This window comes from Meriones unguiculatus, chromosome 11 (assembly GCF_030254825.1).
Source record: "Meriones unguiculatus strain TT.TT164.6M chromosome 11, Bangor_MerUng_6.1, whole genome shotgun sequence".
In the NCBI taxonomy this organism is placed as follows: Eukaryota; Metazoa; Chordata; class Mammalia; order Rodentia; family Muridae; genus Meriones; species Meriones unguiculatus.
Genome location: NC_083359.1, coordinates 100,326,574 through 100,351,907, shown reverse-complemented (window position 1 = coordinate 100,351,907; position 25,334 = coordinate 100,326,574). Strand labels below are relative to the sequence as shown.

The 25,334-nt window shown below is 40.4% G+C and overlaps 1 protein-coding gene across 9 annotated transcripts in view; it reads left to right on the top strand.

Annotated features, from left to right (window-relative positions):
• The first annotated feature begins 429 nt into the window (after nt 1-429).
• Nucleotides 430-25,334, top strand: part of Nvl (nuclear VCP like) — a 77,200-nt gene continuing 52,295 nt past the window's right edge. For 5 of the 9 annotated variants that reach the window (XR_009584664.1, XR_009584665.1, XR_009584662.1 and 2 more), the window contains exons 1-11: nt 434-585; nt 2,333-2,406; nt 3,670-3,722; nt 3,807-3,903; nt 5,801-5,858; nt 7,109-7,381; nt 15,287-15,419; nt 15,599-15,675; nt 16,423-16,557; nt 19,086-19,187; nt 22,224-22,341. Coding sequence is in view for 5 of the 9 variants with exons in the window: in XM_021655564.2 (XP_021511239.1) it covers nt 529-585; nt 2,333-2,406; nt 3,670-3,722; nt 3,807-3,903; nt 5,801-5,858; nt 7,109-7,381; nt 15,287-15,419; nt 15,599-15,675; nt 16,423-16,557; nt 19,086-19,187; nt 22,224-22,341 (1,177 nt within the window). In the remaining 4 variants the exon portion in view is untranslated. Of the gene's footprint in view, nt 586-2,332; nt 2,407-3,669; nt 3,723-3,806; nt 3,904-5,800; nt 5,859-7,108; nt 7,382-15,286; nt 15,420-15,598; nt 15,676-16,422; nt 16,558-19,085; nt 19,188-22,223; nt 22,342-25,334 lie in introns of those variants that run through there. The other 4 variants (XM_060364831.1, XM_060364829.1, XM_060364828.1 and 1 more) reach the window with 4 other exon arrangements.

Here is a 25,334-nt window from a genome sequence, read left to right as displayed (position 1 = left end):
GTTGCGGTTCCTAGCCTGGAAGGCGACACATCCAAACTTTTTTTTGTTTTGTTTTGAGACAGCATCTTGATACTTGGCCCCGCTGCCTTTGAACTCTCAAGCAATCTTCCTGGCCTCAGCTTCCCCAACATTGAAATGACAAGCAGGTGCCGCAAAGCCTGGCTCGGCATCAAGTTTTCTAATTCCTTAAGAGAGTCTGCGCAGCCGCTAACGGTGCCCGTGTCTGTTTGCTCAGTTGAGAACCAATAAAGTTGAACATCTTCAAAGCTGGCCCACCCTCCTAGGCCCTGTTGGACCGATAGTCTTGGGAAAGAACCGGAGTAGAAACTCGCGCGCACTGCCAGGTCTCCCCGATCTCCTTAGCAGTACAGTGGTCCCTGCCCGCGGAACTTTCCTGCTGGAGGGAGAGTGCGGCGGACATTTCCGGTGCCGCGGCACGCCGCGTGCTCCGCGCTTCCGGTGCGGCGGGAGGGCGGCTGCGACAGGCTTCCCCGGCAACGGGAGGCGCGAGCTGCTTGCTCGGGCAGCATGAAGCCCAGGCCTGCGGTGTTCGTAGACGGGAAGCTCAAGCAACGGGTCATTCAGGTGCGTGTGTGTCCGCGGACGCCGCGTCCCCCTTTTTCGCGCGGCTGCGCGGCCTGGCGCTTCACGCCGCCGCTGGGTCCCGGCGTGCTCTGTGAATGTCCGCATCCCGGAGGCCCACGCCGGCCTGCCTTTCCCGTTGAGGGTGGGATTCCGACCTCTTCTTAAATCAGGACAGAAAGGGGTTTTCTTTCAGTGCCCTCGGCGTCCATAATTCCAACATTAAATCCCCTTCTCCAGAGCTTGCGGTTGCCTCAGGGAACAGGAAAACAGCCTTAGGAGCCTGGATGCTTTGCCTGTGTTTGGTTTTGTTTTTCCTTTATAATCCTTTCCATAATGACGTCAGTGGTGCAGTCAGCAGTACGAATTGGAGGGAGGGAGAGACCTGATTTCTGTTTGGTTTTGTTGAGACAGCGTCGCACCGCGCAGCCCTGCCGGGCCTGGAACTCCCAGAGAGCCGCCTCCTGAGTGCTGGGATTTAAGGCGTGCAGCACCGCCGCCCAGCCTGAGACTTACTCTTTACACTGAGGATGTACTCGTGTATCTTTTGGTTACTGTTTTGAGACAGTGTCTCTTGAATGCTTTATATCCAGCCTCCTAGTTGTTACCGCTTATCAGCGACTGGACGCTGTCTGCAGCCCCAGATTTCACCTTTTTTTTTTTTAAGAGTATTTTTATTTTATAAGCACTTTATGTGAATTGATGTTTTGCCAGCATGTATGTCTGGGTGGGGTGTCGGATCCCCTGGAACTGGAGTTATAGATAGTGTGAGCTGCCATGTAGGTGTTGGAAATTGAACCTTGGGCCCTTTGGAAGAGCAGCCAGTGTCCTTAACTACTGAGCAATCTCTCCAACCCAGAGGTAACGCTTCCCCCCCCTCCAGATTTCTTTAGTATTTTTATTTCAGAAAATGACACAACCTTCTTCATCTAGTTGTTAAAGTGTAAAGCCTCTTTTGGATTTACTCCTTTTTATTCTGTATTTAATCCCTTAATAATCTAGTTAACTATTCCAAAAACAGGTCAAGTGTAGTATTATTTCTCTAATTCCAGCACTTGAGAATCTCAGACAGGAGAATTCGAAATTGAAGGTCAACCTAGGTTACAAATGACTGAAGAAAATAACCATACCAAACAGTAATACCTCCAGTTGATCATCTGTCCTTCCAAGTATTCACTGGCAGCCTGTTTTAAATTCTGGTAAAGCGTAGAACTGATCATGGTCTTACTTTCCAGCTCCGCAGAACAGCCATTGAGATCATTTTAAAGCTAAATTGGAGCTTGGCAGAGTTCTAGTCAGAATATTCAGTGGTCTTTGAAATATCTGGAATACCAACTGTATGCATTTTTTTTCATGAAGGAATGATACTGGGAGATGGAACACAGGGCTTTGCATTTTAAGACCCGCCTGGGCAACAGCAAGACCCGCATCTCAAAAAAAAAAAAAAAAAAAGGTGATTAAATGGTAACACTGAATTGCCTTCAGCTGATAGTCAAACATTGCTGCTATATTTTTTGTGTTTGGGACATAGGTTGTATACTAAGCTCTCACTGCCTTAAAGATACTGAATTGTAGTGCCTAATTATGCTAATTCTCTAATTACAGATGTGGTAATTTTTTTAAAAAAATGTGTTTGTGATGCGCTTTTCTATTTCTTGGTACACTTCATTGCTGAAGAACTTACATTAAGTATGTGTTGGAGTAACTCAGCCCCTTGTTTATTGGTTGAAATATATATTTTCTCTTTTAGTACCTCACCAGTAACAGATGTGGCAAATATGTAGACACTGGAATCTTAGCCTCTGATTTGCAAAGAATGTACAGGTAAAGAAGTATACCTCTGAATCTTTGCTTATTTTTTTAAGCGCACCCTCCCCCCTCATTTAAAATATTCCATCTTGCTTAATTTTTCAGTTGATATCATTGGCTGCTGGCATCATTTTACAATTCATAAACCTGGATCTAAATCAGTTATACAAACATCTGTAATCATGTATAATATATAGTGTTAATTCCTTACACCAGAGGAATTGGCTACTTTTTATCTTTTCCTCTTTGATTGTCCAGGAGATAGAGATACTGCTGTATTACTTCCTTTTCTGTTCCATCAGAAAATTAAAACCACTAAGCCGTCCTCAGCTTTCAGACTCTATCAGGGAATGTGAGTCAGGTCTGATGGCTGTGTCTATAATCCCATCACCTGGAAAACTGAGGAAGGAAAATTTCAGGTTGAACAAAAAGCAACAGTGAATTCTCAATCTGTAAAGTGATTGAATTTGTTAAACTATTCAAAATTAGTTTACATAAAGAGCAGATGGATTACAGCTTAGATAACTAAACTCAGGTTTTTCATTGTCTGAAGGAATGGCTTAACAGTTGAAAGTTGAAGAACAGATTTTTTAGGTGGAATTGTATGTGAGTAAGAATATCCAGGAGCTGTGTCCTTACTCACTGAATCTCTTAATGTTCTTCAGTCTTTGTTACCATATAAACTGCCCCTCACAAGTTCATAGTACCCTCTCAGTGGGTCACTGTCATTATCATTGAAAGCTACTCCTCAGACCTATTGCTCACCAAAGTCATTGAAGGATGTCTTTAGAGCATATGTTTATTTAGCCTGAACACCTTCCTTTTTTTTTTTTTTTTTAAAGACTTATTTATTATTTATACAGTGCTCTGCCTGCATGCCAGAAGTGGACACCAGATCTCATTATAGATGATTATGAGCCACCATGTGGTTGCTGGGAATTGGACTCAAGACCTTTGGAAAAACAGCCAGTGCTCTTAACCTCTGAGCCATCTCTCCTGTCTCGCGCCTTCCTTTTTTTTTTTTTTTTTTTTTTTCAAAGCTGTTAATTCTGTCATTTTGTGTCAATGGTACCTTCTTTCTCCTCCCACTCCAGGAAGCAGGTGGATTTCTTAGGAAGTTCCAAGACAGCCAGGGTTACAAGACCCTGTCTTTAGTCTGAGACAAGGGTCCCTCATCTTAGTCCCAGAGTAGCACATGACAGGTTACCAGTATAACCAATAATATTTAGTGGAAAATATTTATGAAAACTGTGTGCTAAAATTATTTTCTTTTCCCAGTGTAGATTATGGTCGAAGAAAAAGAAATGCTTTTAGGATTCAGGTAGAAAAAGGTAAGTCTTTCACCGTTTGAGTAGAATTATCAACAGTTGCAGAAATAATTATTTTAGCTCATGGCATTTTGTTATTTTTTTCAGTATTTAGTATAATTAGCAGTGAGAAAGAACTTAAGAATCTTAAAGAACTAGAAGATGAACATCTGGCAAAAAGAGCAAGACAAGATGAAGAAGATGAGTAAGTACTGCAAAGCATTTTCCCTCAAATCCAACATTCATATGTAGAGAATTGCCAGTGCCTCCTTTTGGCCAACAATGCAGTTGTACCTGAACATTTTTCTACTTTACTTTGTTGTTTCCTACAGCCATATTGATTGTTCTCTAGTCCCTAAAGACATTTTGACTGGTTTTTAGTAACTTGACTATTCATTTCTATTTCACAAATCTCACTCAGCCATGTGAAAAAGTCAGGGAAGATGTCAGTCTTTCTTGGGCCTTCTTGGGTCCCTTGTGAGTGTTTTCTTATGATCTGGTTATAGAAATATACTGTATTTTAGTATCATGTGGCGTTGAAGTTGTTACAGTTTTATATTACCAACACAGTTGTCTCATTATCTTTCTTATTCTTTGCTTTACCATAATGCCAGGTATATTAAAAAGATGACAGTAAATTTTGATGTTTAAATATGTTATGGCTGGAGCACTCACATTAAAAATGCAAACATTTTTTTGACCTGGAGTGATGGCTCAGTTCTTCCAGAGGAAGCAAGTTTGGTCCCAGCACTTACATAGCCACTCACAGCTGTCTGTTACCACAGTTCCAGGGGATCCACACCCACTTGGCTTCTTCGGGCACTGCACACATGGTATACTACATACATGCAGGTAATAAACCTATACACATACAGAAAAAACACCTCAATGAGACATTCCTTATTATTTGATAGATTAGGGACATGGCACTCAGAGGCACTAAGCACGGGGTTCTAAGTAGTTAAAATGGATTTCTAGTTTACTTTAGTTTTGTTTAGTTTTGAGACAGTCTCTGTGTAGTCCTGGTTGTCCTTGAATTCTCTGTGTAGATCAGGCTGGCCTCAACTCACAGAGACCAGCCTTTCCATGCTCCTCAAATGCTGGGAGTAAAGGCTTCCACAACCAAGCCTGGCTGTTTAAAGTTTAAAATTTAGTACAGTGTATTTTGATCATCCTAGATTATCCCCACCTCCCAACCCACCCAACTTCGTGATCCCGATCCCTTTCTCTCTCCCTCTCAAACATAAAATGAAAATCAAAATAAACAAAAAGCTAATAAGACAAAACAAACAAACAAACAAAAAAAAAAAACAAAAACAAAAGGGCCAAACAGAAACTTTGGAGTTGTTTGTGTTCGCCAGCTAACTACTCCCAAATAAGGGGCTTTCCTTAGAGTGTGGTTAATCTATCCAGTGACCTCCACTGGAGGAAAGGATTTCCCTTCCCTGGTAGATATTAATTGGAATTAATGGCTTGTGTTCGCTTGCCCCTCTCAGTGCGGGGTGTGTCTGGCTTGAGCCTGTGCAGGTCCTGTGTGTGCTGCCGCAGTCTCTGCGTTTACATGTGCATTAGTCCTGCCGAGTCTGCAAGACACTGTTTCTTTGGAGCCATCTGCCACCTCTGGCTCTTGCAGTCTTTTTGCCTCCTCTTCTGGGTAAATCCCTGATCCTGAGGGAGGCTTGGTGAAGACAGTCCATTTAAAACTGAATACTTAAATTCTCTCACACTGCGCATGATCCAGTTGTGAGTCTCTATTAATTCCCATTTCTATACAAAGAAACATCTCTGATGATGGGTGAGTGGGTGAGCAATACACTGAGCAATACAGTGTGTGTGTGTCCCCGTGTGTCCTTTGGAGGCCAGAATAGGGCATCATGCCCCTTGTGAGCTGGAGTTGGAGGTCATTGTGATAGGACCCACCCTTGGTCTTCTGTAAGAACAGCAAGCGCTTGTAATTGCTGAGCTGTTTCTCCAGCTCTCAGCCCTAGGACTCTTAATCATCATGTTTTTGCCTTAACATACTGACTTGTTTGGGATAGTAGTATTTTAGGTTATCAGAGAAAAGGCTTTAAAATGTTTTTTTCACTCTCTTTAATATTGAGGTACACTGAAAGCTCTTCTGATGATGATTCAAACATGGACGATTACCCAGATCCACAGGTAAGCAAAACATGCAAAAAGCTCACTTTGATTTCTTTCTTTCTTTTAAAGATTCATTTATTTTCATTTAATGTGTATTACTGTTTTACCTGCATGTATGCATATGCACCATATGTGTGTCTAGTGCCTGAGGTCAGAAGAGGCCGTACCTTGGAACTGGAGTTGGGAGCCATCATGTGGGTTCTGGGAACTTAACTTGGGTCCTCTGCAAGAGCAGCCAGTGTTCTTAACAGCTGAGCCATCTCTTCAACCTAATTTTTCCCCTTTGCTCATTATGATCCTTTTTTAGAAAAGAAGCCAAAAATAGAATAAAGGACCTTGTCCATCTTTATCAATACATAATTGAATGCTTCCTATACGCACCAGTGAAGGTTTAATCATCCAGTACTTATGTTTGATAATCAGTTATATAATGGAAAAGCCAAATAGCCAAAACTAAAGGCAGATTAAACTATTGTATTGTTTTTGTTTTTGGAGACAGTGTTTGTCTGCATAGCCTTGGCTGTCCTAAACTCACACTGTAGACCAGGCTGGCCTCAAATTCATAGAGATATCTCAGCCTGCCTCTGCCTCCCGTCCCAGAGTGATGGGATTACAGGCATGCACCATCATGCCTGGCCAGATTAGAATATTAAGGGAAATAATAATAAAAAAATTCATCAGGTCTATGTGACTTTTAATCTCAGCATTTGGGAGGCAGAGGCTGGCAGATGTCTGAGTACTGGACCATTCTGTTCTATGTAGTAAGCTCCAGGTCAGCTAGATCTATATAATGACATGTTTCAAACAAAAAGGGAGGAGATAGACATGCTTTTCTGCCAGGGAGACAGCAATTACTGATGACAGGCCTAACTACAACGATAAATCAAAATGCACCAAGGTACTTGGTTCTTCTTAGCTTTTCCTCCTTGGTAAATGAAGCTTTGAATTTATGGTTACAGTACTCCATTATATTTGATCCAGTAGTGAATTGATGAGATAATACTGACTCACGATTACAGTTCATTTTCATATCTCTTCATTTTATTCAATCACCAACTTTGAATTGGGCTGGTTTTCTGTTGACTTAGACTAGTTATAGTGTTTTGGATAGTAAAAGTTTGGGAGTTTCCTAATCGATAACCTGTGTATTCTGGCTGTAAATGTTGTGAGAAAAGTTGTTTAAAGCAAAATACACAAAGCTTTTTAGTTTAGGTACTGGAGTTTTAAGACTTACTGAGTAACTTACACTGAAATCATGTTTCTGCCAGTCAGCAAATCACATGAACAGTTCCCTGCTCTCTTTGTATCGGAAAGGAAACTCTGAATCTGTTTCAACCACTCCGAAGCTAGAACAAAGAGAAGCTGCCACTTCAACACCGTTGCTGACTTCTAAAGTGGGCTCCATGCCAGTGAAGACCCCTGCCCGCGAGTCTGAGGGAGGATGGTTTATTGACAAAACCTCAGGTGGAAAGAAAGAAAGTTTTACCTTGGACCTATCAGATGACCAAAGCAACTATAAAAAGCCAGATTTTGAGATACAGGTATTTTTATACTGAAAGTTTAGTTTGTGTAGTTGGGGTATATTACAATCTCTTCAATCAAGCAGATCCTTATGTTTTGTTTTTAAAAATCATAAGTACTTTGAAATACACAGTTAGCTTCTGTAAAAGTAACTTTTGTTCACCTGATTTAACTATCGTCTTGGAAGCTTACTGCCTCTGTCTGCTAACCTAAGCCTCATCCTGGAAGCTTCTAGTCTCCATACAATCTAATCTAGGCCTAGAATGCTTTCAGCCTTTGAGATTTATTGCTGAATAAGCTCACCCTTTCTAGCTCTTTCTGAACTCTTGCTGTCTGGTTCAATTCAGCTATTCTAGCTCAAACTCCTCTCCAAGCTGACTGATTTAAACTGACTTCTCTCCCAGCCTCTGACTGAATTGCTCTGTGTGGCCTCATACTAGCTTTGACAATATGTTCTAATCTCTTTTTTTTTTAATTTATTTTTATTTATTTATTTTTATTATTTATTTTTTAAATATGTTCTAATCTTTTGGTTCCTTCTCATTTTCTGGCTTGTTTTCTTCACCTGTGTCTAGCTTGTTCTTCCCTCAACCTGTCTCTGTAAAAGTCCTGGTAAAACCGCCTCTGAATTTCACAAACTGCACTCCACAAACTGAACTTCACTGCACTGCCTCTCAACTCACTGATTCAACCAAACTGATTGAACAGAACTCAGTAATCTGCTTGCCTCTGTCTTTTGAGTGCTGGCATTAAAGATGTGTACCACCATGCCTAGATCTAAGCTTTTCTTTATCTGAAACCTACCCTGTACCAGGCTGACCTTGATTCAGAGATCTCTTTGCCTCTGCCTCGTTGGGTTAAAGGCGTGTCTGCCTTCTAGTTTGTTCACACTGATTTAGAAGGTCTTTGGATATGATCTCTTGCCACAGCAGCCATGTTCTTAATTAAAATTCCTCTACAAATTGCATCACTTTTGACTACTTCTGTCATTTCTTATCTTAGTCCAGGATCTTTATTGCCTTAACTGTTGAATAGATTTCTAAGTGTGATCTGTGTCTTTTTACTCTACTCTATGTTTCACATACAGTATTTTTTCATGAATTTTTGGGTCACTGCCGTTCGTGTCAGCCTTTTAATTGCAGTGGGAAATGCCCGAGAAATAGTTTCAAGGAGGAAGAACCTATGAAGTAGTATTGCTCCTAGGCCAGAGGAAAGGTGTGGCAGCATGGTGAAAAGAGTAAGGCAGAGCAGAGTTACTCACCTCGTTAGACAGTAAGGAGTGATAGGAAAGGAACACAATTCCAGAATTTACTTCAGTGACATCCACCATTCTCCAGTGACCCTTTTCTTCCAGTTTGGTTCCACCTTCTAATAACTATTTAGCAATGAACTGTTTAGCTATGAACTCAAATGGATCAGTCATTCTATTGATGAAGCTAGTACCCTCATGATCCAGTCTGGGGACCAACTCTTCAGCATATGAGCTGTGGGATACTTCATACCCAAACCACAGTACGATTCTGTTTGTAATCTTTAGTGCCTTCATTCAATCTCGGATCAAAAGCCACAAAGCCCGGTATGATTTGGTTACCCTGCTGTTCCTTGATGTCATTGTTTGTCTCCCCACCCCTTCTCCTCTTCAGTGACAGCAAGTTTGTGCTGTTCTAGAGCACTAAGCTCTCTCACTTGGGGTCTGAGCACTTGAACTTTCTAGCTGGAGCACGTTCTCCAGACTTCACATCTCTTTCTCTTACAGTCTCTTTAGAAAACCTTTCAGACCATGCAGAGTTAAATTGTGATGTGCCGGCTATTTTCCTAAATCTTCCTCACTAGCTTATTAGGTCACTTAGCTTATTAAGTAGATGTTTCTTTTCTTTTTTTTTTTTTTTTTCAAACCTCAACGCTTTGTTTTAAACTCCAGGAGAGCAAGGACTTTTTTAAAATTTTTTTTTTAAGATAATCAACCTTTGTTTTGTTTTTAGATTTATTTATTTATTATGTATACAATGTTCTGTCTGTATGTAGACCTGCATGCCAGAAGAGGGCACCAGATCTCATTATAGATGGTTGTGAGCCACCATGTGGTTGCTGGGAATTGAACTCATGACCTCTAGAAGAGCAGCCAGTGCTCTTAACCTCTGAGCCATCTCTCCAGCCTAACAGCAAGGACTTTGTTTTTTTTTTTTTTTTAATAATGTGTTCCTGGCTGAAGTTTGTCTAACACAGGGTAGACATTTGTTGCATTTGTAGTGCCAGATGAACTTGTGGAGACACAGTTATTTAGGAGTTTATCCTCCTTGGGGATAGAATTGATAGCTTCAGTTCTTGAAAAAGGATAGCTGCTGAAACAGCAAGGCAGTTTGTGTCCAGTGAGAATAATACCATAAGAAAGAAATAGTGTAGAATAGGCAAATACCTATATATATATATATGACCTGTTAGTTATTTGCTGCAAAACTGTAATATCAGTTCTTGGGAGATTGAGGCAGAGACTTAGAGGATCAAGGTTATCTACTCCATAGCAAGTCCAAGGCTGGCCTGAGCTATATGAGATCCTGTCTCAAAAACTCAAAAATGGAGCTTGGGAAATGGTTAAGTCATTAAGTGCATATGATGAGAGCATGGAGACTGGAGTTTAGTCTCTACCGTCCATATGAAAGCTGCTTGCAATAGCACAGTTCTGTATACTCGGTGCTGAGCAAATAGAGACAGGAAGGACTCTTTTTTTTTTTTTTTTTTTTTGTTTTTGCTTGTTAGTTTGTTTTGGTGCCTTTCCCTGAGATCTTACTTGTCATTTCCATTCTAGGCCCAGCTATAAAAAAGAGGGGTTCCAGGTCCCAGTTCCCAGGCCAAGTGGAACTGAAGACCTGGAGGACAAGGGGCTGCTAGGCTCAGCATAGATTCCTAATCTTCAGGGCTAAGATTGGCCCAGGTTAATGAACCACTGGGAGGACTGGCAGGGATCAAAGTCTAGCCCTAAATAGAAGGGCCTGAGAGGAGGCTGCAGGCAATGCCCAGGTAGGTAGAAGGCTCAACTCCTGTCACCTGTTACTACAGGCTGGCATAGGGATCAACCCCTAGAACAGAGGTTTTCAACCCTCAAACCTTTGGGGATCTAATGACTTTCACAGGGTTTGCCTAAGACCATCAGAAAACACAGATATATAAAATTCGAAATTACAGTTATGAATTAGCAATGAAAATAATTTCATGGTTGGGGGTCACTAAAACATAGGACTTGTGTTAAAGGGCCATACCATTGAGAAGGCTGAGAACTACTGCTCTAGAACCACTATAGGCTACCCTCTACCCACTAATGAGCACACAAACCCTGTAGAGGAGTGTTAATTCAGAACATGGCTGTTCTCGCAAGAATTCACTTACAAAGACGTAAGGTCTGTGTGATCCAACTGGAATACAAACACTTCTTTAGTCCAGGAGACGGAGGCAAGCAGAAACTTGTCTAAAGTAGAGCATGTTTCAGGTAAAGAAAAGCTAAGGTCCACGTGTGGTGGTACATGCCTTTAATCCCCAAAAGGGAAGCTAAAGTAGTGTGTAGAAGGAAGCACCCATGTTTGAAAGTGATGTCTAATTGATTGGCAGAAATAGTGACGAATCAGAGAAAAGCTTGACAAAATAGGATACGCCCAACTCTCACAAGAAGAGAGACGAAAGGGAAGCTACTTAAGGGACAGTACAGAGAGGAGGCAGTTTTACTGGGACAGTAATAGACAGGTTGCAGAGAGAGAACTGAGGTGAAGACCAAATGAGCCAGAGAATGAAAAGGAGCCAGGAGATTAGAGCAGATTGCTTGAGTTAGTTTGAGGCCAAGTAGAGCAATTCAGAGACCGAGAGAAAAGCCAGAATGTAAAAGTCAGTTGGGAGAGGAGTTTGAGCCAGAACATCTGAGTTGAACCAGACCTCAGTAAGAACAAGAAAGGGTGAGCTTATTCAGCTGTAAGTCTCAGACTGAAAGCGCTCTAGGCCTGGGTTAGATTGTTTGGACGCTAGAATCTTTCATGACCAGGCATAGCTTAGCAGAAGGAGGTAGTAAGCCTCCCAGACAACAACTGAAAAGGCAAATAAAAATTCCTTTTACAAAACCCAGCTTTCCCCACCCACCAGGGGTGGCCAGTCCCATCAGACATCCCTTAGGCCCAGCCAGCTCCTGCTTGGTATGTATGTTCCAGTTCTTTCCCCTTGGGTTTCTTAGCCAGTTAACTTAGCCAAATGGGCCAACTGCAGCTTTAGTGAGAGATCCTGTCTCAGAAAATAAAGAGGAGTGAGGTTTAGTGGCCGACGCATGCCTTTAATCTCAGCACTGGGGAGACTGAAACCAGTGGATCTCTTTGAGCTCAAGGCTAGCATGGTCTCCATTGATAGTTTCCAGACAGCCAGTCTATGTAGAGAGATCCTGTCTCAAAGGAAAAAGGTGGAAAATAATTGTAGAATACACTAGATGTTGACCTTTGTTCTTCACACTCATACATATACATAACACAAATAAGACTCAACAGATGTACGTAAACATATATGGACATTTGCTGTCTTAACTGATTATTCTAAAATAAATTCATAGCCAAGCAAATGAGGCTTTCTGCTAATTTACCCCATTGTACATTGACAGGTTATCTACCTCCATACTGTCTCGAGGCACCAGCACCCAAGTGATGACACGGAGACTTTTTATTTATATATAAAACTTGGCCTTAGGTTAGCTCATACAACTTTAAAAAAAAAATATTCTTTTTTTTTTTTGAAGATTTATTTATTATTTATAGAACATTCTGCCTGCACACAAGATCTTACTATAGATGTTTATGCGCCACCACGTGGTTGCTGGGAATTGAACTCAGGACCTTTGGAAGAGCAGCAAGTGCTCTTAACCTCTGAGCCATCTCTCCAGCCCTTATTTTTTTATTTTATGTGCCTGCATATATGTCTGTGTGAGGGTGTCAGATCTTGGAGTTACAGACAGTGGGTGCTAGGAATTGAACCCTGGTCCTCTAGAAGAACAGTCAGTGCTCTTAACTACTGAGTCATCTCTTCAGCTCCAGCCGTTATAGCTTAAATTAACCTGTTTATATTAATCTACATTCTCCCATGTAACTTGTTAACTGTTTTCAGTCCTGGCACCTCTGTTCCTTCATGTCTGGCTGTTGAATCTCCTGTTCTTGATTCTTTACCTGAGTTCCTGGCTCTGCCCAGAAGTCCTGTCTATCTTCTGCCTAGTTCCAGGCTCTTCAGCTCTTTACTAAATCAATCAGAAGGTGAAGGAGAAGAATGTGTACAAAATATGATGCAGCCATAAGAATAACAATAGCAGAGTTGCTGGTACAGAAGGACAACTTTACACAGTGCATAAAAAGAACATTCCAACACAGGTATCCTGTAGGGCTCTCCTGTGTGGTAAGTGCTAGCCACAAGTGGTTTCATAGTACTTGAACTGTGGCTGGTGCAACTAAGGAGTTGTGTTTTTCATTTAAATGTGAAGTCAATACTTGGTTTTTGAAAAACCTTGAAATAGGAGGCTCTATAGAGAGATGGCTCAGCGGTTGAGAGCACTGACTGCTCTTTCAGAGGTCCTGAGTTCAATTCCCAGCAATTACATGGTGGCTCACAACCATCTGCAATGGAATCTGATTTCTTCTTCTGGTATGCATGAAAACAGAGTGCCCATATACATTAAATAAATAAATAAATCTAAAAAAAAAAAAAAAAAAAGGAAAAACCTTGAAATATATTTGAAACAACCAGATATAGGGACCAACCTTTTCAGGTATAAATTTTCCAAAGTCCAAATAAAGTACTACCCTTAAAAATTTTGTATCCAAATTGGGTTGTATTATGAATTTTCAGTATACTTTAGCATGTGAAGAGTTAACTAAAAAGCACAATATAAAATCTTAGTGCTGGGCAGTGGTGACACACACCTTTAACCCTAGCACTCAAGAGGCAGAGGCAGGCAGATCTTTCTGAGTTTGAGGCCAGCCTGTACTTTTACAGAGCTAGTTCCAGGACAGACAAGGCTACACAGAGAAACCCTGTCTCAACCAACCAACTTACCCACCAACCAACAACCAAAGAAACCTCATTAGTAACTTGTTTTGAGACAGAATTTCTCTCTATATTGTTCTGGTTGCCCTAGAACTTGCTCTGTAGACTAAGATGCCCGTAAATTTGAGGCAATCCTACTTGTGTCTTCTGAGTGCTGAGATTCTAAGTGTGCATCTCTATGCCTAGCTCTTTACTAACTTTTCTAAACTGTTGAATGGTGAATGTTTGTGATGTGTTACTTAAAAAGGAGTATGGCTCAGTGGTACATTTAGTGTTTAGTATATGTAAAGCCCTGGGTTCAGTAGTCCCCAAGAAAAATGAAATGCATTTGGTTCTTTACGTTTAAGTGGTTATTAGAATATGTAAAGTATGTGTGGCTTGTATTGTATTTCTCTTGAACAGTGCTGCTATAATTAGTTTCTAAGCACTGAGCCTTGATTTGACAAATTTTTTCATGAGTGCATATGTGTTTGGAGGGGGTGTGTGTTGTGTGTGTGTATGTGTGTCTGTTTGTGTGCGCATATTTGTGTGCAAATGCATGTGTGGGGTAATATACCAGAGATGAATGTCAGATGTCTTTTTCAATTGCTCTCTATCTTTTCTTTGAGAAAGAGAAGTCAGCTGGGAAATGCTAACTCATTTTCAAGGCCATCCTGGTCCACAGAGTGAGTTCTAGCCAGGACTACCCAGAGAAACCCTGTCTCAAAACAAAACAATAGAACAAACACATACACAGAGGGGCGTGTCTGTGGTTTCCAAGTATCTCACTAAATCTCGGCTATACTGGTAACCAGCAAGCTCTGGGGAGTCTCTTGTCTTCTCCCTAGCACTGGCAATACAGACCCACCCCATTATACACAGCTTTTTAGTGGGGTGGGGCTGGGGGGTTCTGAACTCAGTGCTCATGATTTTATGATAAAGATTTTACAACCTGTTTTGATTTTGGATTTTGAAATAGGGTCTCTTGTAGCCTAGTCCATCCTTGAAATTGCCATGTAGCTAACTTCTGATCCTTCTGGTTTCACTCCCAAAGTGTTGGAGTTACAGGTTTTTCTTTTATGTTATTAATGGGCCTTTTTCTAGTGGGTTTTTCTTGGACCTGCCAGCGGATGAATGAAGACACTTATTATTTATAATTATAATTGTAATTATTTATAATTTAGGCATTATAGATGGACAGATTCTCAGATATTCTAACCTGACAATTCCTGGCCTACATCCTGTTACCTCTCTCTCTCACTCAGTTCCTGCATCTGTTCCTTCCCATGTTGCCCCTGCAAATCCCTACATTTGGTTCTTAGCCTCGAGATTCTCTCTCAGCCCAGAAGTCCTGCCTTTTTTCTCCTGCCTATCAGCTGCAGCTCTTTATTAAGCCAATCAAAAAGTGAGAGGAAGAGTGTTTACAAAATATGAGGCAGGTGGTAAGACATAAGAATAACAATAATCTGCACAGTACTCAGCTTTCTGCCTGTTTAGCAATCAGTGATTGCATATACAAAGACACCCATGACAGTATACTAAAGATTACCCCAACTTCTTTTCCCAAATACCTTTGCTTTAAGCTGTAACTATTCATCAATGGAGAACATTATTACAGTTGATAAGAACCTGATGTTAATCTGCCTTAATTCAGATTAAGTTTAACTGGTCAATTGGCGGAGCCTAGAAAGAAAGTTAGTAAATTTTAAGATTTAATCTATGCATTTAGGTTTCTGAAAGAAGGGAGCATCTTCGAGCAAAAAGGTTGGCAGCAGTTAGCAGTGCAGCAGCACAAATGGATCTATGTCTCTATATATTTCTGTCTTTGAAAACTATCTATTAGCATTGTAATTGAAGTACAGCATATTTAAATTTTATTTTCTCCCCAGAATTTAAAAGATTCTTCTCTTCTGGAAAGTGATAAGAAAAGGAAAGGTAGGCCAAAGAGCAAAAGAAACAAAAGAAAGACAGAGGATCTTCAAGAAGTAGATGGAGAAATACAAGCTGTTCTACAAAAGAAAGGTGAGCTGTGGGCTGCAGTGGTGTGTTTGCTCTGAGAGAAGAGGGGTCACTGTTTTGAATTGTTTTGCTTGAGAACTATTTGTGTGTGGAAATAGCCAGTTGAAAACATTTGTTATCTAATGGAGCTTTAGTTGTATGTTTGTATGGAATCACTCATCTTTCCACCTTTTTTTTTCCAGCTAAAGTAAGAAGTACAGAGTTGCAGATTTCCAATGTGAAGTTTGAAGATATTGGAGGCAATGATGCAACATTAAAAGTTAGTGCCAACTGAGAAATGCCATTACATGAAATGGGTATATTGTTAAACATCTATACAAGCCTACCTGTTTGTAATTTAAATTAAAAAATTACTTTATGTATATAGGTGTTCTGCTTACATGCAAGTCTGTGTACAACCTACATGCCTGGTGCCCTCAGGCTGGAAGGGGTTGGCAGATTCAGACAGTTACAGACAGTTGTGAGCCACCATGTAGGTGCTGGGAAAGGAACCCAGGTCCTCTTCAAGAGCAGCCAGTGTTGTTAACCACTGGCCCTTCTTTCCAGCACTTTTGGTTCTTAATGTGAAGTAAGTATAGAAAAGACTGGGAAGGTGAGATTGGCAAACATGATCCTTAGGGTTCCAAAGAGAAATGAAGTTTCCTGTCTTCTCATATTTTTAGTTCCAGTGTGTGTGGAGTACATGCTTTATAAGTTGCACTGATGATAGTGCACTAACAGCACTGATGATAGTGGCTACAGGTTTTTAGTGTCTCCTCTTTTACGGTCACTAAGTCACTTTTCATGGTGTTTTATGAGATAGATATTTTCCAGCATAGGAAATAGAAGCATGTCGATACTGAAGTTATTTGCACGGTATACTAAAAGCTGGCATTCAAGCTCAAGTCCCAGCCTAAAGTGTGTTCTAACTGCTATATTTTGGTGTTCCAAAAAAGGGACATTTCATTCTGCTTTGACTTTCTTTCTTGGGCTGAGGAAGACATCTTTTTTGTTTAATCCTTGACAGGAAGTCTGCAAGATGCTCATACACATGCGCCACCCAGAAGTGTACCAGCACCTTGGTGTCGTGGCCCCTCGCGGCGTTCTCCTGCATGGGCCACCAGGCTGTGGGAAGACGTTACTTGCACATGCAATAGCTGGGGTGAGGCTACTCGGTGCTGGGCTTTGATTTTTGTTGTTTGCTTTTACCTTTGGTCAATTTCAACTTCAGTTAAACCTGATATCTCCTTAGAAAGCAAGTTTGACCAGTAAGAAATATCCCTTCCTTCTCCTCTCTCTTTCTTCCTCCCCCATCATCTTCCTTACTACTGTCTTTTTGTTGTTGTTTTGAGACAGGGTTTCTCACTGAGCCTGGCTCTCAAGTGATTTAGCTAGAATGTGTAGCCAGCAAATTCCAGGGATCATCCTTTACCCTGCTCATTCTGGGGTTGCAGACAGGGAGCACCACTGGCTGGCTTTTACATCAGTGCTGTAGTCCAAACTCTGGTTCTCATGCTGCAAGCACTTTACAGACTGAGCCTTCCCTAGCCCCAACTTTCCTTTGTTTACCTTTTTCATGCTGCTACTTATGCTGTGTTTTTATTTTTAATTTTTAATGAATGCAATTATTGTGTCTGACAAAAATTGGGTGAGGAGCAAAACATAACTGTAAAAACTCTGAACACTTAGTTTACATTATATTTACTTTTCTTCCCCTTTATCCTAGTCATTCTTAAAATCACCAAAATAGGAAAACAGTATTTTTTTTTCTTGGAGCTAAATTAATTTAAAATTTTCATTATTATAATGCCCTATTTAAATAGTTTTAAAAGATCACTTAGGCATGCATGGCAGTATACACTTGAAATTCCAGGTGGGAAATTCGTATGCTTAAGGCAGGATTGCAAGTTTAAAGCTAGCCTAGGCTTAAACTTTGTATAGTGTAATTCATTGTGTTGTCAGATACGCATGTTTCTAAAACTTCTCAAATGCAGTGTATCTAATGCAATATATCAACCACACCCACCCCTGCACTCGCAAAAAGAGATTTCTTTTGTAAAATAAAAAGCTAGCACTCCCAACTTTGTCCTATCAAGTTTTTCAGAATCTTATTTCATGATACAGTATAACATAGTTCAAGGAACTTCAGTTAGCAGAACAAGTATATTCTAGTCATTCATAGAGCAAGCGCTCAGTTTTTAAAGTAAACTTGCTTTGTTATTTTAAAAATAAATTTATCTTATGGCCACTGCATAGCAGACCTTAGGACATAGTGTTTGCATATATGTTTGAGGAAAGCCTTAGGTTTCGTTAAAGACAGGGTCTCACCCTGTTAGCCCACACAGCATTGAACTCAAAAGTCTCCCAAGTGCCAAACATTACAGGTGGAATGCATTGCAATTACTAGTTAGATCTATAGACTTTTTTTTGTTTTTTTGTTTTTGTTTTTTGTTTGTTTGCTTTTTTGAGATAGCGTTTCTCTGGCTGTCCTGGAATTCACTCTGTAGACCAGGCTGGCCTTAAACTCGGAGATCTACCAGCCTCTCCCTTCTGAGTGCTGGGATCAAAGGTACACGCTACAACCACCACCCAGCTGACTTTTTTTTGTTTTGTTTTGTTTTATTTTGTGAATATTTTGCCTGCATGTATGTCTATGCACCATGTGTGTGTCTGGTGTCCATGGAAGGCAGGAGAGGGCATGGCATCCCCTGGAGCTGGAGTTACAGATAGTTGTAAATTGCCATGTGGGTAATCTTAGCTGCTGAACCATCTGTCCATACTTTTTAAGTAGCATTTGGGCCCATACAGAGAAATCAGGAAATTGTGGAGGCTGGAAAGATGGCTCAGTGGGTAAAGGTGCTTTCCACCATTCTTGATGATCCTATGTTGAAACCAGAAAGAAACAAGGTAGAAGCAGAGAACCAACTTTTACAAGCTGTCCTCTGACCTCCATTTGTGCACAGTGGCACACACATGCTTGTGCTTGTACATGAACAGACACACTAACTGATAAATACAGACACACACTAACTGATAAATGTGTTTTGTTTTGTTTTTTTTCTGACAGGCATACCTACTTATAGTTTATTTCTTCTTTTTTTTTAATTTAACTTTTATTAATTACACTTTATTCATTTTGTATCCCCCCATAAGCCCTTCCCTCCTCCCCTCCCGATCCCATCCTCCCCCCTCCCGATCCCATCCTCCCCCCCCCCGATCCCACCCTTCCCCCCCCTTTCTGCATGCATGCCCCTCCCCAAGTCCACTGATAGGGGAGGTCCTCCTCTCCTTCTTTCTGATCTTAGTCTATCAGTTCTCATCAGAAGTGGCTGCATTGTCAGGGTTCTAGGTTATCTCCATGAATAGTCCTTGGTTGGAGTATGAGTCTCTGGGAAGTTCCCTGTGTTCAAATTTTCTTGTTCTGTAGCTCTCCTTGTGGAGTTCCTGTCCTTTCCAACTCTTGCTATTTCCCACTTCTTACCTAAAATTCCATTCACTCTGCCTGTCAGTTGGCCATCAGGCTCAGCATTTGCTTTGACAGTCTGCACGGCAGAGGCTTTCAGAGGCCCTCTGTGGCAGGTTCCGAGGTTGTTAGAAAACCCATTTTGATGGGAGAGACTGTATAAGGAAAATGTGGGGAAGTTAAATATTGTTTAATGTTTGGTCATTCTTTTCTGTATTTGTACACAGGAACTCGACTTGCCGATTTTGAAAGTGGCTGCTCCAGAGATTGTGTCAGGAGTTTCTGGAGAGTCTGAGCAAAAGCTCAGAGATTTATTTGACCAAGCTGTGGTGAGTCAGCTCTTGCCTATGACAGCTTGTCACATGCTGCAGTTTTCAGTAGAGACTGCTTTTCTGGTGCTAGTATTTTTTATCCTGCTCACTGACCTTCCTTGTGTAAAAATTTAAAGTGGATTTAATGATACAGACTCTTGGGTAAGTAATCTGTTTCATATGAAACAAACCTAAAGGTAATTAGTGACACACTTTGAGCTGTTGTACCCAGGAGTTAAAAATGTTCAAAACATACTGACCTTAAGATACTTTATTCACTTTGTTTCTCCAGCTTATGTTTACTAAACAACTTGCAAATAATATAATAGTTATCATATTTAGGATTATGCACACACTAAAACTCAAGGGCAAAGTCCAGTGTGGTGGCACATAACTTTAATTCCAGTGCTCAGGGAGGCATTGGCAGGCAGATTGCTGTGATTTTGAGGTCTACAGGATACCCAGGGCTGTTAAATGAAAACCAAAAACAACCAAAAAAAGAAAAAACTCCAACCCCCCCCAAAAAAAAAAACCCTCAAGGACAAATGCTGTTTATATGATTAGAAGTGTGAAAAGAAAATTCTTATCAGAGAGAGATTAAATCTAACTACAGTTTCTGTATTAAAATTTAGAAGAGGATATGTGGATCCTGTTGAAGCTCTATCTTCAGCACAGTATGGTGGTTAAATGACTGTATTCTCATAGAGAAATGTTGTAGTAACTTAAAATTGAGTATTGGACTATATATAAGGTTTATATTAGCCCTAAGATTATCATGGCAGTATTATTTAACCTGCTGTCACAAATAACAAGGTACAGATACCTGTTAGATTTATAATTGCCTTATTTACCTTAGGCTGGGCAGATATTTCACTTACACTGTCTCAATATCCTCACCATCTATCTCCCAGCCCCCATCTAATGCCATCCGCTTTAATCCTCAACTGGACTATCTTTCATCCATAATTCCATGGTACTTGCTTATATTCCTCATCTGGGTCTTTTCACACTATTACTGGAGTTCTTTTTCTTGGCCCGTGTGTTGTTTTTTTTTTTTTTCCTCCACTCTAACCCATTGTGGCATCCTCCTTCCTCCTCTCTTCCAGTCTCAGGTGATTCTCTCTGTCTTCTCCAAGCCCAGGAACCTTAGCCATACCTACCCCTTTCTGCCTGCCCAGGTATAGGCTGTTTAATTAGCCAATCAGGTAGGTTTACACAACATGGATAGATGTAACCAGATCTTGAGGGCTAGTAACATGTGTCAGACCAACCTTCAACAAGAAAGATGAAAACCAATTCAGTATCTTCACATAACATTAGGGAAGAGACCTACCCATCTACTCTGTCTCCTAGTAACCTGGGATGCTAACAGCACCCAGTTCTCATGGGGCTTTGAGTGTTTAAATCAGAAGATGCATTTATTTTCAGATGGTGTGTTGCTATTTTGTCTGGCCTGGCCTTAAATTCCTGGCCAGCCAGCCTTCCAACCTCAGCCTCCTAAGTGCTGTGATATAGGTATGCACCACAAGGCCCAGTTGAAAGTGTTCTTAAAAAACCTTTAATTATGTGTAATACATAGCAAGAGTCTTGTAAATCATGACATGTGCATTTTAGCAGACATGAATCACCTCTGTAACTAAAACTAACAAATGATAAAAAGTTTTAATGTTTCCTTCCCCACCTACCCCTTTCAGACAGGGTCTTATGTAACAGAGTGTGGTCTCAAACTGCTTATGTAGCTGAGGTTGACTTTGAACTTCTGATCCTTTTATTTCCACTCAAGTGTTGAAATTACAGTTGTGTGCTACCACACTGGATTTAATTTTAGGTCTTTATTTGTAGCTAAAGCATATAGTGTCTCATAAACAGACCATTGTAACTACCAGAAGCTGATGTGAAATTAGGAGAGAAATGTATTTTAGCAGCAATAATAATAAGTAATTATATATATTTGTACTAATAAATAATTAGTATAAATTATAAGAGCAATTCATTAATTTTTGAAAGAGTCTTACTGTGTAGCCCTTGCTAGCCTAGAACACACTGTACAGATCAGGCTGGCCTGAGCTTAACAGAACCTGCCTCTGTCTTGCTCTGTTGTGTCACTATGTCTAGCAGAAAAGATGGGAAGAAGTAGAGGCTGGCTGCTAAGTTTGTTACACAGACTGGCATGTTGTGTAGCAGTCATCACCACCCACCTCTAGAGCTGCTGCTTCCCCGGTGAAGCTGTAGCTGGTACACAGGAACTGCCCATCCCACCCTCTCCCTGTCTCTAGCATCCACTATCCACTACTTGATGCCTTGGAGAATTTGGCTCTAGTAAGTGGCTGATCTTTATTTTGAACATTCTGTCTAAACTCTAGTGTCTAGTTTATTTTTATGTATGAAAAAATAACGATCTGGGGGCTAGAGAGATAGATCAGTGTTAAGGGCACTTACTGCTCTTGTAGAGACCTAGATTTAGTTCCTAGCACTCACATGGTGGTTCACAACCATCTATAGCTCCAGTTCTAGAGCATTTTATGTAATCATTTTGCCTCTGCTGGCGCCAGGGGCCCACGTGGTACAAAAACATGTATACAGACAAAACACTAATACTAAAAATATTTTTTTAAGTAACATGAATTTTAAAAACCTGAGCAACAACAACAACAACAAAACACCCAAAACGTTCTGATCATGTGTTAACTGAAAGATTTAAATGTCTTATCCTTCCTAGGATGTCCTTGAAGTCTTGATCTCTCTAAGTGCCAGAATTCTTAGCATGTACCACTATGCTTAGTTTCAGTCTTTTAAATTTGCTGCTATATTCTTAGCATACGAATGTGTGACTTACGGAAGCATTTCAGATTATTTCACAAACCATGATACGTTCTGTTCTTTATGTCTCCTGGTTCTCTTAGAACACAACAGTAAGAAGCATTAATGTGAACTGCCTTCTTTATGGTTATTTTGCTGATTGATCCTTCAGCTTAAAATTCTATGACTACATAAACACTGTGTGCCAGTATAATTTATTTTATAGTTATATTGCTGTGGTATTTTTATTTTTAGTCAAGTGCACCCTGTGTTGTTTTTATTGATGAAATTGATGCTATTACTCCTAAACGAGAAGTTGCTTCCAAAGACATGGAACGAAGAATTGTAGCTCAGCTTCTAACGTGCATGGATGGTAAATAACCAGATCATTTTTAAGATAATATGTTTCTTAATGTAATGTAAAAGTCATACATGTGTGGATGAACCACTTAAATAGTGAATCTCGTAAAACAGGATCTTTTTTTTAAAGTGATTTACTTATTTATTTATTTATTTTTATGTACATTGGTATTCTGCCTGCTTGTATGTGTGTGTGAGGGTGTTAGATCTTCTAGAACTGGAGTTACAGTTTATGAGCTGCCATGTGGGTGCTAGGAATTGAACCCAGGTCCTTTGGAAGAGCAGCCAGTGCTCTTAACTGCTGAGCCAACTCTCCAGCCCCTAAAACAGGATCTTTTTTGATGTTGTTTTGTTTTTTTCCAGACAGGGTTTTTCTGTTGTAGCCTTGGCTGTCCTGGAACTCACTCTGTAGACCAGGCTGGTCTTGAACTCACAGAGATCTGTCTGCCTCTAATGTCTGAGCGCAGGGATTAAAGGCATGTATCACCACATCTGGCTCAGGATCTTTCTTTTGTAAAAGATTTTCCATTCATTTCAAATTGTATTATGCTCTGTTTGTGTATGTATGCATTTATGTGGGTGCACATGTGTGTGCCAGGAGTGTGTGAGAGAAGGGAGCGTGTCTGAGAAGGGAGACCAGAGGTCAATCTCAGATATAATTCTTCAGGAGTCTTCATTGGTCAAATTGGCTTGGTGCTTACCAAATGGGCTAGACCAGCTGGCCAGTGAGCGCCAGGGGTCTGCCTGTCTCCAGCTCCCCAGCACTGAGATTACAAGCATGCCACATTAAATGCATTTTTTTAACATGAGTTCTGAGGCTTGAACTCAGAACTTCATGCTTGCATACCAAGCAATTTTCTACCTGAGCTGTCTCCCCAACTCTGTGTAAGTAAATTCGCCTATACTAGTGTATTGGTTTGCTTTTGCTGTTTATTTTCAGGGTTGCCTAGTACCTTTGTCCCTTAAGAAATGTTGAAAATTTAATGAATTTATTTACTCTGAAAAAGTATTTTTATGGTGATGGAGAGCACTGGTTGTTCTTCCAAAGGCCCTGAGTTTAATTCCCAGCAACCACATGGTGGCTCACAACCATATGTAATGAGATCTGGTGCCCTCTTCTGGCATGCAGGCACACATGCAAGCAGAATACTGTATAAATAATATATAAATCTTTTATTTTTTTTTTAATCTTTTAGCCTGCTGTAACATCAGGTACCTTTAATCCTAGCACTTGGGAGGCAGAGGTAGACAAGTCTCTGAGTTCGAGGGCAGCCTGGCCTATATAATGAGTTCTAGGCCAGCCAGAGCTACAAAAGTGAATCCTTGTCTATATCCTCCTTTCCTCCAAAAATTATTTTAAGTATGTGGGGCAGTGATTGTGTATGTGACTGTAATACCTGTGGATGCTGTAAGAGCTCTCACAGATACAGGTGATTTTCAGCCTTTAGGCCTGGCTATTTGATATAAAACTAGGGTCTTATGTAAGAATATGAGCTCCTAACTGCTCTGTTTACCTCTTTAACTGTTAATAATATTCTTTAAACTTACTATGCAGATTTAACATTTAACATTTCCATTATATGGAAGCATTTCTACCAATATTTCCATATAGAGTTTGAGGCCAACCTGGGCTGTTTAGTGAGTTATAGGCCAGCCTATGTGTCATGAAAACAAACAAAAGCAAGAAAAGGAAGAAATAACATGTTTTGGTGTCATATGCCTGTAATCTATTATCCAGACACAGTCTGGGGACAGGATAATTGCTGTGAGTTGTAGCTAGACTGGTTTACATAGTGAATTTCAGGCCTAGTCTAGTCTGCAGAGTGAAACCCTGTCTTAAAAAAAGAAAGTTAATTTGAAATATTACATAACATCATATGTATTACAAGTTTCTCTGGTGCCCAGTTGTAAATTACTTGTATTTTACTTTTTGTGCAGTCCCAGGGCTTGAACCTGTGTCCTGGTGTGTGTTCTGTAAGCTTTCTGTTATGGAATTACACCCTAGTGCCCGAAACTGTTTTGTTTTCGTCTCAATTTTTTCTACCATGTTTTTGTGGCCTATATTCTGAGAAAAGCTTTTCACAGATTCTTGCTAATCAGATATTTATAATGTACTTAGATTTGAATATCATGTTATTTCCAGTGAGGCAGTATAACAGACTCTTTTATATAATTCTGGTTCAACTGGCAGAACACTTATGAAAGATAAAACTGACAAATTTGTGAAAGATAAAATTTAAACTCTGTATCCTGTTCACTCCTAAAAATGTATCTCTAAAGTAAACCAGAGCAGCTTAGACTGTTCTGTCTGCTCTTCTGGTTTCTCCTGTACTTGTGGGGCAGCATTGCTGTCTTCCCCAGGCTCCCTGGGCTGCTCACATTGTCTGTGTGCCTTGCATGTGCCACATATGTGCTGTTACTCATGCTGCTGCTCATGTAGAACTTGGCTAACTTTTACCTTTGCTTATGGAAACCGTACTTGCCCTGCAGGCTTTCCTGAAGTGTCTGGTTCTATGGTGCCTCCATCACTGTCTCCCTTGATCTATTACAGTGCTTAGTTTATGCTGATGTTATTAAACTTCTTTAAACTCGTCTTACACCATGTTTCCTTACTTATATGCTTTATATTTCTCAGTAGATTGTGAATTGCTGGTAAGAAAGGCAGTCTTTATCCTCACACTTTTTATCTATTAGACAATGTTTATAAGTATGTATATGTCAAAGTACACAAGTTTTTTTATAAAGATTTGTGTAAATATTGTTGTCTTCCTATGAAAGACAGTCCTGATGAGACCTGATAGGCTAGGGTCAGTCAGGTGGAAGGGGAGGAGGACCTCCCCTATCAGTTGACTGGAGAAGGGGGATGGTAGGAGATGGGAGAGAGGAGGAGGGAAGGATTGGGAGGGGACGAGGATGGGGGCCGTAGCTGGGATACAAAGTGAATAAATTGTAATAAAAAAATGATTAAAAAAATTGTTGTCTTCAAATTCCGGATGTCTTATTCTC